At 42.5% G+C, this 12,534-nt stretch overlaps 1 protein-coding gene across 2 annotated transcripts in view; it reads left to right on the top strand.

Moving 5' to 3' along the window:
* The first annotated feature begins 2,597 nt into the window (after window positions 1-2,597).
* BTBD10 (BTB domain containing 10) overlaps window positions 2,598-12,534 on the top strand; it is a 42,319-nt gene continuing 32,382 nt past the window's right edge. Inside the window, exons 1-2 of one of the 2 annotated variants that reach the window (XM_033928802.1) lie at window positions 2,598-2,764; window positions 8,738-8,884. In XM_033928802.1, the coding sequence (XP_033784693.1) occupies window positions 8,784-8,884 (101 nt within the window). In that variant the 5' untranslated portion in view covers window positions 2,598-2,764; window positions 8,738-8,783. Of the gene's footprint in view, window positions 2,765-2,792; window positions 2,852-8,737; window positions 8,885-12,534 lie in introns of those variants that run through there. The other variant, XM_033928801.1, reaches the window with a different exon arrangement.

A 12,534-nucleotide genomic window follows, 5' to 3' on the forward strand; every position in this document is an offset into this window, starting at 1 on the left:
GAACCAGCTGTGACTGTTTGAGCAAACTCCTCGACTGTGTCCAAGGAGGTGTTATTTCTTTGGGGTTTAAGCACCCCAAATCATTTTGAGAAGTTGGCTCCTATGATCAAGGTACAGTACTCAGTGCTGCCCTGCAAAGTCATTTAAAGCAGTCTAGTTACAGTAAAACCTTGGATTGTAAGAAACTTGGGGCTCCTTTTACGAAGCCTTGTTAGCGGCTTTATCGCACGCAACTTTTTCGCAGGTGCTAACCTCCAAGTTAGCCGAAAAACTACCGCCTGCTCAAGAGAAGGCGGTAGCGGCTAGCGCGGCCGGCAAATTAGCGCACGCTATTACACGCGTTAAACCGCTAACGCAGCTTTGTAAATGGAGCCCTTGCTTTGCAAATGTTTTGCAAGACAGCAAAACATTTTATTAAATTACAAGCAATGTCTTGCAATACAAGTACATACAGTATACACACATCACAATTGAGCCAATGGTTCTTCTCTCTCCGACGCTGCAGGAGTGGAATGACTGTTCTAAATGAGCGAGGGCTTGCAATACAAGTACTTATAGTATTTTGTATTAAAGTTTTGGGGTTGTGGAGTTTCCATGATTTCATATGGGGAAATTCACTTTGATATACAAGTGTTTTAGATTACAAGCATGTTTTCGGTGTATTTTGTATTAAAGTTTTTGGGTTGTGGAACGAATCGCCTGAGTTTCCATGATTTCTTATGGGGAAATTCGCTTTGATATTACGAGTCAATCACTGGGCTTTACTTCATTCTCCTATGCTGATGACATTCAACTCCTTCACCCAATTGACCCAGAGAACGATAACGAAATTACAGAAATTAATACTAAACTTGATATAATAAAAAACTGGCTCTACAACAATAAACTTTCATTAAATATTAAAAAAACACAAACTATGTTATTTACATGGAAAAATGATATTACATCTAAATCACCATTTATGCTTGAAAATAATCCAATAGAATCTGTATCATCTATAAAAATTCTAGGTGTAATCATTGACACGAATCTATCTTTCCACGATCATATAAGTCAAACGGTAAAATCCTGTTTCCATAAATTACGCCTAATACGATCTATTTCATCTTTTCTAGAACCAAAATCTATCAATATTCTGATTCACTCTATGATAATTTCCAAATTAGACTATTGTAATTCTTTACTGTATAACATATCTCAAAAAGAAAAGAAAAGACTTCAAATAATCCAAAATACTGCCATAAAACTCATACACAAAGGAAAAAAATACGATCATGTTACTCCTCTTCTTATCAAGTCGCATTGGCTACCCATCAATCATCGGATAACATTTAAAATAGCTTTCTTAGTTTTTAAGGTACTATTGTTCAATACGCCATTATTCATATCTAGAATGATAACTCCTTATTGTACAACTCGACTCCTTCGATCTTCCCAGCAAGACTTATTATTGGTCCCTTCACTAAAAATTGTTGGAACAAGGAGAAATGATATGTTCTCTGTACTAGCTCCCCAACTATGGAACACCCTGCCTCTTTTTATCAGAAAGGAAAAAGATCTTATTTCTTTTAAAAAATTGTTGAAAACTTTTTTATTTAATGATGCTTTTAATGATTAATTTCCTTTCTTTTCTCCCTCCTTTATATTGTCTTTCCCTTCCATATGTTCTTTCCCTTTATTAAAAGAAATATTGTAACCCTTTCCCTCCTTTCCTCCTGTTATGTTTTGTTAACTTTTAGGTAAAGAGAAATCTTCTCTATTTTATTTAATTAATTAATAATTGCTTGTGTTGATGTTTTGGATGTTTTATAATACTAAAATGATATTATGTTTTTTATAACTTGTATTTTATTGTACATCGCCTAGAAAGTTTTATATAGGCGATTAATCAAAATAAACCTGAACTTGAACTTGAACTTGAGTGCTCTGGATTACAAGCATGTTTTCGGTGTATTTTGTATTAAAGTTTTTGGGTTGTGGAGTTTCCATGATTTCTTATGGGGAAATTTGCTTTGATATTACGAGTGCTCTGGATTACAAGCATGTTTTCGATGTATTTTGTATTAAAGTTTTTGGGTTGTGGAGTTTCCATGATTTCTTCTGGGGAAATTCGCTTTGATATACAAGTGTTTTAGATTACAAGCATGTTTTCGGTGTATTTTGTATTAAAGTTTTTGGGTTGTGGAACGAATCACCTGAGTTTCCATGATTTCTTATGGGGAAATTTGCCTTGATATACGAGTGCTTTGGATTACAAGCATGCTTCTGGAACAAATTATGCTCGCAAACCAAGGTTTTACTACTGTAGTTGATAAGAAACACAAATATACTTTCCAAAATGAATCTTAGCTGAAACTAGCCGATAAAGCCTCTTGGCACCGTTCCCCAGACATCTGGGACGACCAGCTGAGCCGGAAAATCTGGAAACGGGGAGGAGAACAGGGAGGAGCAGCGGACCCTCCCACTAGTTCTTGTGGAACAGCGACAAGAGATACAAGTAAGTAAACTAGAGAGAGAGAGAGAGAAAAAAAAAAAAAGGTTTCGGAACCTAAAGCTAATAAAGCAAAGCCTCACAACACGGCTCCCTCTTCACGTCTACCCGCCCCTTCCAAACGCCTCCGCCGTCACAGCGCCCGCGGCCTGACGTACATTCCCCGCTGGGCGGTGCGAGCATGCGCGCGCCGGTGGCGGTTGGGCGCAGCTCCTCTCGCGAGAGCTGAGTTGGGCACGCGCGCGGCGGCGGGAGAGCAGAACGGAAGTGTCGGTAGGTGTCCTGGTGTGTGTGTGGTAGAGTGAGGGGGTGGGATAGGGACGGGTTTGGACGTTGGCGGTTTTTTTTACTTCGAAGGAGGTAAGTGGCTCTGCCTTCTGTCCACGCCGCTGGGGCTGGGTTTAGGGTTTTTATTTATTCTGTCTCTGCGGTGGGCGACGGCCGCTGAATGGGCCTCGTCTTCCGGTCTGCCTCGGGGCCTGGTGCAGTTGCTCCGGGTTTCTTCCCAACCCTATGGTTGTTCGGGACATTTCTCTTTATTTTCGGAGTAACAGCTTCCCCCCCCCCACTCATAATGGACGTGTGTGGAGTGGCTTTAATCCTTGGGATGGGAGGAAGGGAGGTCTGTTCTAGGAGTGCCTGAGAAATACCTTTTTTTTTTTTTTTTTTTCAAACAGTTCAGGGGTGAACAGTAGTTTTAAACAAATTTCAAAAGAAGAAGCTGTTACGGAATGGAGACCCAAGTTTTGTCTACATTTTAAATAAAGATTATGTTCTGACCTTGCTTTGCTTAAGAGGGAATCTTTGTTGTTTTTCTTTAAAAAAGTAATATGCTTTGCCCCTTAAACATACCTGATAAAGTTATGATTATGTTTCTACGTAGTTCAGTGATTCAACAATTGACCCTTTTTTATTCAGTTGTAGCGTTAACCTATCTGAATTTTAAAAACTTAAACAAATGATTGCAGGAGAGTTTCTCAAACCTGTCTCGAGGACCTCGCAATCGGTCAGGTTTTCAGGTTATCTGCATTGAATATGTACAAGAGAAACATGTGCAAAGTCGTTGTAGATACACTGACAACCTGACTGGAAATGTGGGGTCTCTGGGACAGGTTCAGGCAGACATGTGTAAAAGCACTTTTAGAAAGTGTCCAAAACATCATTTTCCCGAAGACTAAAACTAGATTTCTGCAAACTCCCTGCATTTCTAGTATTACCGTTTTGCTATCAGGCGAGTCTTCAAATTTTAATAGAATTTGGTTAGCGTTGATATGTTATTCAGGAAATGCCTCTACTAGAGCTAAAGTAACTTTGTATTTCAGATGGTTTTTAATACTTGCCTGGTCATTTGATAATATGTTTTGTATTAAAAGTCTAGCTCTGCTCCTGAAGATAAAGTGCCACCATTAATATGTTTATGTAGTGTACTACAGAGAATATTAACATTTTTGCAAATAGGGGAAGTGGAAAAATATAAATATATACTGCTACAAACTACTCCACTTGAAGTGAAGTCGATAAGCCCTGAAGAAAAGGCTTAGTGCTGTGAAATGTCGGCAACATTTCAGACTGCTTTATACATTTAGAACACAGTTCTTTTAGTTGCAAAATATCTCAGTCCTCAACAATTTTAACCTCAATAGTGGATTGTCACTTTCTGGAAGTTTTTGCCAATGATGTGATGGTTTGAGCTTGAGCTCTGCCGATAAAACCTGAGGCTTTTCTTCCATTTAGTGAGCTCTCAGCTTTACACAAGTGGAATAGTTTGTAGCAGTGTACTATGGAGAAGCATAATCCTAAATGGAATTTATTTTACATGATAAGTGTGTTAAATGGAAAATAAAATGACTCAAGTACTGCTCTTACCTCCCTGAGTCTATTCAATGTGTGTCATCAGGAACTTAAGTAACTAAGAAGTAAGCTGATATTGTTGGATGGATAAATTTTAAGTATTAGTTAGATCTGAAAAAATGGACCTTCAGACAATAGATTCCCAAACCTTGCTTGAGGTCTTCAACCAAATCTTTTTTTCCCATGAGAATACAAGAATAACCAGTGTCTTATGTAACTCTGTATCCTACATTCAACAGTAGCCAATCCAGGCCAGAAGTACATGGCAGAAACCCAAATAGTAGCAATATGCCGTGCTACCGATTACAGGGCAAGCAATGGCTTCCTCCATGTCTATCTCAATAGCAGTCACTAAGATAATGTAAATTCATGTGGTTATTAGAAAGTGTATATGTAACATTATTAACTTTCATTGTGGTCTCTGAAATACAGTATGTTTTGTTCTGAATACCTTATATACTCGAATATAGGATGAGATTTTGGGGCCAAAAAAAGGCCCAAAAATGGGGGTCTCATCCTATATTTGAGTCGTCACTTAGTGTCCACCCAACCCCCTCCCAGACTTGTTGCAGGCCTCTGCTGGCCTGCCATATGATTTGGTAGGCCGGGACAGGAGGGATCCCCCTCCCCCCACGTACCTTTTTTCATCTTTTCTTGAATCCCTGGTGGTCCAGCATTGTATGGGCAGGAGCGAGGTTTCCGCACTCTTGCCCAGTGCTGAGCCCCTCCTTCCCTGGATGGCTGCCTCAGATCTTGTGGCCAGGGGAGTACTTGGCAAGCGGGAGCAAGCTTTTCGAGCTCCCCCTGGCCCTTCGCTGCTCCCTGAATGACTGCCGCCAGTTGTCGTTAGTCTCGCTCCTGCATGCCTGGCCACAAGATCTGAGTCAACCATTTTTCCTCCTTTTTGGGGGGGAAATGGGAGTCTCGATTTATATTCGGATTGACTTATGTTTGAGCATATACATTAAGTGTATTGATGGAAAAACACTATTTTGGTCTAGCAGTTTTCCTCCTGTTCATTTGGGCTTCTATCTCAGTTACAGTTTATAACATCTTGAGTCTTCAATAGCAAATATCTGAGGGATAGATATTTTAAAAGGATTGTAACCATCAAGTGCAGTGAGCAGGCCATCCCCATATTTTAGGTAGCAGTTAACAGCACAGTACTGCTGAAATCCATTGTGTCTGCTTTAGAACTATCCAGGTAGTGTTGGGACAGCGGTGGGGTGGTGAAAAGGCTGTCCTAAATAAATGCTGATTCCTGGATAAGTTGCGGTGGCCATCTAAGACCTGGATTATTCAATGCTGGTGCCTATATTAGGCCTATCATTTAATATCCCAGTCAGATTCAGCTGGTGATGGTCAGTGCTTTTGAAAATGCTGAGCGCCACCATCTTAATATAGAAGGAGGGGGTAATCCCAATTTTTAATCCACTATCTGCAGTTTCCATTACTGCTTAGCTCTCATCTCCTATTCCAAGGGTGAGGAGGGTTATGCTATTTAACTTTCATTTATTTAGACTTAATGCATTAGTCTTCTTTAATTTATATGCCACAGTATAGTATGATAGGTTTTTTTTTTTTAGTGTATTTATTTAACCCTTTCAGGACCATAAGGATCGTAGGCCAATTTTTGTGGTTTTGACGACATTTTTATGGTAAAAAGGGCTTGCAGATGCCAAAAAATTGATTTTTTTTGTGAAATATCATTATTTTTATTTTAAAAAATCACACTTCTGGCTTATGGACAGTGTGGCAAGTGAATCTTCTCGTCAATCTAGCAACGACGCTAATAAATGAATGTCGGAACCAGTTTGTTTACATAAAGGCAGTATCATATGGAATCCGTACATATCAAATTTAAAACTGTAGACTATCCCAATCAAAATGTATAGGATTTTAAAGTTATGGGACAAATATGTCCCTTGGTCCTGAAAGGGTTAAAAATGTAGCCCACACCATCCTCCATATAGGACAGGTAACAAACATACTGTATAATCCTCAAGCCAAAAAATATTTAATATAGACATCACACTGCAGCAGACATTTCTCATATTACCATATAAAGCTTCCTACATGCAATAACCCACTCCCTGCTTGCATAATTACCTGTGGTCTTACAGTGAGAACTCAGGGGTCTTTTTACTAAGGTGCACTAATGGATTCAGTGCACACTAACAAATTAGTGTGGATTAAGTGCTATGCAGTCCTTAGGTTTATGATGGGCTTAGCAGCATTTAGTGTGCTCTAATTATTAATGCACCTTTAGTAAAAGGACCTCTCGGTTTGCTAAGGGCCTCTTTACAAAGTCATGATATCGATTCTCCCATGGCAAATGCACCGAAATCCATAGGAATCACTACCGCGGCTTTGTAAAAAGAGCCCTAAGTTTGTTTATAAGAATACCAGTGAATTGTTAGTGCTCTTGAAATTAAAATGTGCCTCGCTTTCAAAGAATATTTGTAACTTACAATGTCTCCATTAACTAAGAGAAAGATTAAGTAACGTGTTTAGTATTCATAAAGGTGAAGCCATGAACTTAGTTTATTATTGTACAGATGTGAGGAAAACTTAATATTTAAAAAATGATTTTTGCTTATGATGATTATTGAATGATAGTACTATAATATCAAATTGCTAAGATGACATAGCTGTACTATTCAAGATTTAATACTTTGCTTTTTGTGTGTGTGTATATGTATATACGAAGGACTACAAAGTTCTCAGCCCAACCAACAAAGTTGGGGCAGTCTCCCATTGAGGGCTATACACTTAGTCCACTAATTTTCCCAATTTTTTTTTTTTGTTCCGTCAGAAAAATCGCTGGACTACTTTGTTGGTTGGGCTGAGAACTTTTCAGCGGCTCCTCATGCACGTGTATGTGTATATAGTACTAGGGAAATTCTGTATAGGATGCCAGTGTCAGCTGCCTCCTAAGAAGTGGCTGAGAATTGCAGACTGGCGTCCTATACAGAATCGTGTCTGCCCTAATGGACAGACACCTAACTACCCCGATTCTCTAACCGTTGCCCATGTCATAGGTGCCAGTTAGAGTATTGCCCCTGATCCCTTGCCATCAGCTAATTTCAGCAAATAAATCTCCCTGCCGTGATCAGCTGAGTGGCTGTGGTAGGGAAACACCCCCCCCCCCCCCGCCGCGAAGTTGGCCAGCAGAAGGGATGCCCACTTCCGCCGCCACCCCTGAACTCCACACGAATGTCTGCAGCAGGAAAGAAACCCACTCTATTGCTGCCACCACCGAACCCCTGTGAATATCCATGCAAGAGGGATGCCTACTCCCTTCCGCTGCCACCCCCGAACCCCCCTCCCCCCAATAAATACCGCTGCAGGAGGGATGCTCACTGCTTCCTCCTAGAACTGCCAATGCCCTACCTCCCCACCCTGTACCTTTTTAAGATGAAAGTCCAGCCGGAGGGATGCATACACCAAAATGCATACTCCTGCAACTCCAGAATGATGGGCCTTCCTAGTGCACTCTAGGATGAACTGAGGAGGGGCCTAAGGCTCTGATTGGCCCAGATGCCTATGGCTTCTCCCGTAGAAGGGGCCTTGAGCATCTGGCCAATGAGAGCTTTAGAATGCACCGGGAAGGGGAAGGCCCATTATTTTGGAGTGGCAGGCCTACCGGCTGGAGGGTTTATGCATCCCTCCAGCTGGACTTTCATCTTAAAAAGGTACAAGGTATGTGTGGGGTGAGGGTGGGAAGTGCCTGAGGGGGCTCTGGAGGGGGTGTCACCAGGGGGGGGGAGAGTAGAAGCAGGAGAGAATGGGCATCCCTTTTGTCAGGGGATTTTGGGGGGGGCGTCGATGGTTCTGGCAGGAGGGAGTGGGCATCCCTCCTGCTGGGGGGTTCTGAATTGGTGGCGGGAGGGAGTGGCCATCCTTCCTACCTCAGACATTCACGAGGGGTTTGGGTGTGGCAGCAGGAGGGAGTGGGCATCCCTCTTGCTGGTCGACTGCGGCAGGGTGGGAGTTCCCTGCTGCGGCCGCTCAGCTGATCGAGGCACGGAGATTTCCTTACCTTGATCAGCTCAGCGACTACATCTATTTGAAATGTAGGCCAGCATTTTGCTGGCCTACTTTTCAAGCATCTGTTGCAGCCTTAGGGAGATGCCGAGGACTGTTTAAGCTCACCCAAGGCCACTTCTGGCCTTGGGCGAGCTTAAGTGTTCTGATGTGTCTCCCTGCACCCGCGCCAGTTGCTTACCGTGTAGGCGGCCTACTTCAAAGTTTTCTTTTTTAGAAAATGTGCATCCCGATTGGCTGGTCAGACAGCAGTAGGATGCCTACTGCTGCCTACAATCGAGAAGCTGTTTATAGAATTTAGCCCTGTGTATATATGTATATATAACTGATTCTGTTCTTTTTATATAGGTTATGTCTGCTTCCAGAGCAATAATTTGAGGAAGTCTGGCGTGGGATGGCTGGACGGCCTCATTCTTATGACAGTAACTCCAGTGATCCAGAGAACTGGGATTGGAAATTGCATAACAGAACTCGTAAACTTTATAAACATTCAAGGTATGTGAATAATAGAGTGCCTGCAATGTCAAATCTAGCATATTAATTTTTTTTAGGAAGGGTGAATCTACTGTCTACCTAGAACTGGATTAACACTATATTGGAGTAAGAATATTTAAATTTTACAAGACAGTGCTGTCCAGTAGCAACACTAAGTATTTGTACAACAACACTAAGTATTTGTACAACTAACAAATAGGTAACTATAAAAAGAGGAGGAAAAGATGTTGGAGAACCACGGGTCAGCCTTGTGTTCAAATAGGACACTGATACCACCTCAATCATAGGTCAGAAAAACCTCCACTTTTTTGCAACCCCACCAATAATATTTCTACATCGAATATAATAAAATGCTAGGCCGCGCATGCGCACTCCCATCTGCGTGCGTCCGTTTTCCGTGAGATGTAGGGCACCTTAGGTAGGAGTGCGCATGCGCGCTTACGTCACCAGCCGCCGATGCCTCCACAAGCCGGGACCGCAGCCAACCGCCGATCTCCGTTCCTCCAGCAGCCGGGCGGGGGGGTGTCTCGGAGGAGAGGGATCGCAGCCGCTCAGCGCCCCCACCGAGGAGCCTAGCAACTTTCCGCCCCGGATTGGAACCCAAGTCCTTTGCCGTCCCCCTCCCCTTCCCTTCCCGCGGATCCGACTACCTTGGCGATTCAAGCAGCGTGTGCAGCAGTCTTCACACGCTGCTTCGGGCCCTTCTACTGCCCTGATTTGCTCTGCCGCGTCTCTGATGAGATTATCAGTGACGTGCCAGAGTAAATCAGGCCAGTAGAAGGACCCGAAGCAGCATGTGAAGACTGCTGCACACGTTGGAATCGCCAGGTTCGTAGTCTGTACCGCGGGAAGGGAAAGGGGGGTAGAGGAAATGCTAATGCTGCTGCAGGGAACTGGTGTGGGGGGAGGGAAATGGGGGGGGAGGGAATGCTGCTTTGGACTGACAGACAGAGGGAGGAAGGGAGACAGAAAGAAAAGAAGAAAGACACAGGGGCAGGGAGATACACAGAAAGACAATGGGGGACAGAGACAGACAGAAAGAAAGACAGCGGGAGTCGCGTCAGGAGGGGTACGGGATGTGGCAGAGGGAACTTTTCCAATGGGTGCAACTGGGCGGCTGTCGGGAACCTCTGATCAGGGGCAGAGCAAGGTAAGTGTATCATAGGGATAAGAAGGAGGGGGGGGAGAAAAAGGAAGGGACGCTCACTGCTGGACAGGGGGAGAAGGAAAGAGGTGCTGATGGACAGGGGGGGTGAAGAAAAAGGAACGGAGGCCTAATGTTGGACAGGGGGAGAAGGAAAGAGGTGCTGCTGGACAGGGGGGAGGTAAAACAAAGGGAGAAGGGCTGCTGCTGCATAAGGAGAGCAGTGAAGGGGTGGTGGTGGACACAGTGGAAGTAAAAGGAAGGGAGAATGGACAGGGGGAGCAGGCAAGGGGTGGTGATGGACAGCCAAGGAAAAAGAAAGACAGAAAGAAAGAAAGCAGCTAAGGAGAGAGAGAGAAAGAAATAAAGACAGACACACACATATTCTAGCACCCGTTAATGTAACGGGCTATAAGACTAGTGGAAGAAATAATAGTAATGATGTCAATAACACTTGTCTTTAATATTGTCATCTTCAGATAAGCCATTTTTTACCCTCCATTGCCTCCAGGTACAAATTTAAATGGCAACTGTACCTGAATTTGTAGTATTTCTTAAACTTGATTTTGAAAAGGTGAACAGGAGTCAAAATAATAACTATAATGGAATTTTTATTGCAAGATTCTATACTGCTACTAATGACGGGAGTTGCATGAGCTTCAACAATACATGAGCTTCAGTAGTGATGTTAATACTTGAGCTTCAGTAATGAACTGACAATGTGCAGAACTTTTCATGTTACTTGCCCTATGCGTGAATTTGTTTGCATCTTTCAGTTTTATAGACTGATGTTTCAAAATAATGCACCATTTCCTCTAGGATTTTTATTTGTATAGGGATGCAGTTGGAGAAGAATTTTGTCCGGAGACAAGCAGGGGAAATGCAGGGACACTGAAGGTGAAGTTCTCCGACTGAGCCTGTTGATACTCATCCCTAGATTTTTAAAACTTACTGAGCATATGGAGTTTAGAAACCTTTTCAAGAACGTCCATCAAAAAAAAAAAGGGGGTGCCAAACTGGACTTTAACAAACCCTCATTCATAAAAAAAAGAACAAGGACAGAAGAGGTGTATCTTGCCAATGGTTCTTCCTTCACCTACTGCCAGCAACTTCTACGCCAGGGCAGGATTCTATTTCCATAGTATCCAATTTTTCTCACTGTTACAGCGATTTATGCAGGATAGTGCTACATTACTACAGCAGCCTTCCCTTGTCCATTAACCCCTCCTACCCCAGATGCGTTCCTCCCTAAGTCTGTTTCAATCCACCAGGACCTTCACTCGTATCTCTATTTGTGCTTCTCCACTACATGATACAGCTTTATCCCCAGGGTGGCTTGATCCTGCAGACCCTCAAGCATTCTATCAGGATCTTCTTTCTCAAATAGATCCACCTCAGCAACCAGAACCAGCGGAGGAATATTCCTATCCCAAGTTCTTACAGAAAGTGTCCACCTTACTTAGTCTAAACCTGCTACAATGGCAGGAAAACTGCAAAACTCCATCTAAGGAGTTTATTGTTCTGCAACTACACCATGATCTTCAACTTGGTAATTGGTCAAAAACTAGAATTAGGTTTGAGCAAAGGTAGCTGAAATGCAGAGGATTAGGTCAGTTATAAGGGATAAACTGTTTGTGTGGATAGTACTATTGAAAAAATTGTTGGCGATATGCTCTTCGATAAGAAGAGAGGGATGGTCGGTGGAACTGCCGAGATTGGTCCATGCATAGTTGTAGAATCCTCTTAGAGCTGTGAAATTGTATCTTTGACTTTTTCACTGAAAAGACTATCTCCCAGACAGGGTGCATCTGCCAGTCTGTCATAGAGGCCTTCTCCGAGGTTAGACACCTTAAGCATTGCTGTGCGTCGAGATGCAATCGCTACTGCTACAGTTCGAGACATCATATCGTATGCATCATAGTTAGTTTTAATGAGATGATAAGTTGACTCTTGAGGTGCAACGTGTAAAGTTGGTACTTTGTCTGAGGTGATACACCTGTGTGTGATTTGAGCCACTTTAAGTGGGAGGATATGTGGGAGTGTCCTAATTTATTCCTCAGTTAGAATTCACATTTTTATGGATATCTTTTGTTTCATGAGTAAATCAAGGAAAATGTTTGTTACTTATCTGCAATTACATCACTTTCTTTTCCAGAAATAAATAATAAAAAAAAGATTTGACACCGCTATGTGAACATTTCTTAAAAAAGAACTGAATATTTCTAATCTTATCTTCCATTGAGCTTCGCACATACCTATACAGGCTCAAGGTGACAGATCAAGGAGGAAGGGGGAAAGTAATAGGGGAGTGGGTTTGGAGAAAATAAGATAGGGGACATAGAAGTAGGGGGAGTTATACAGAAATGAAGACTGTTAATTGTCAGAAGTGAGTCTTCAGGTTTTTTCTGAATGCAGTGTAGTTTGTCTCTGTCCTGATAACTTCTGGTAGGTCATTCCAGGTTTTTACACCCAGATATGTTAGCATAGAGGGGAAAATTTGCTTGTA

This window comes from Geotrypetes seraphini, chromosome 19 (assembly GCF_902459505.1).
Source record: "Geotrypetes seraphini chromosome 19, aGeoSer1.1, whole genome shotgun sequence".
NCBI classification, from domain to species: domain Eukaryota; kingdom Metazoa; phylum Chordata; class Amphibia; order Gymnophiona; family Dermophiidae; genus Geotrypetes; species Geotrypetes seraphini.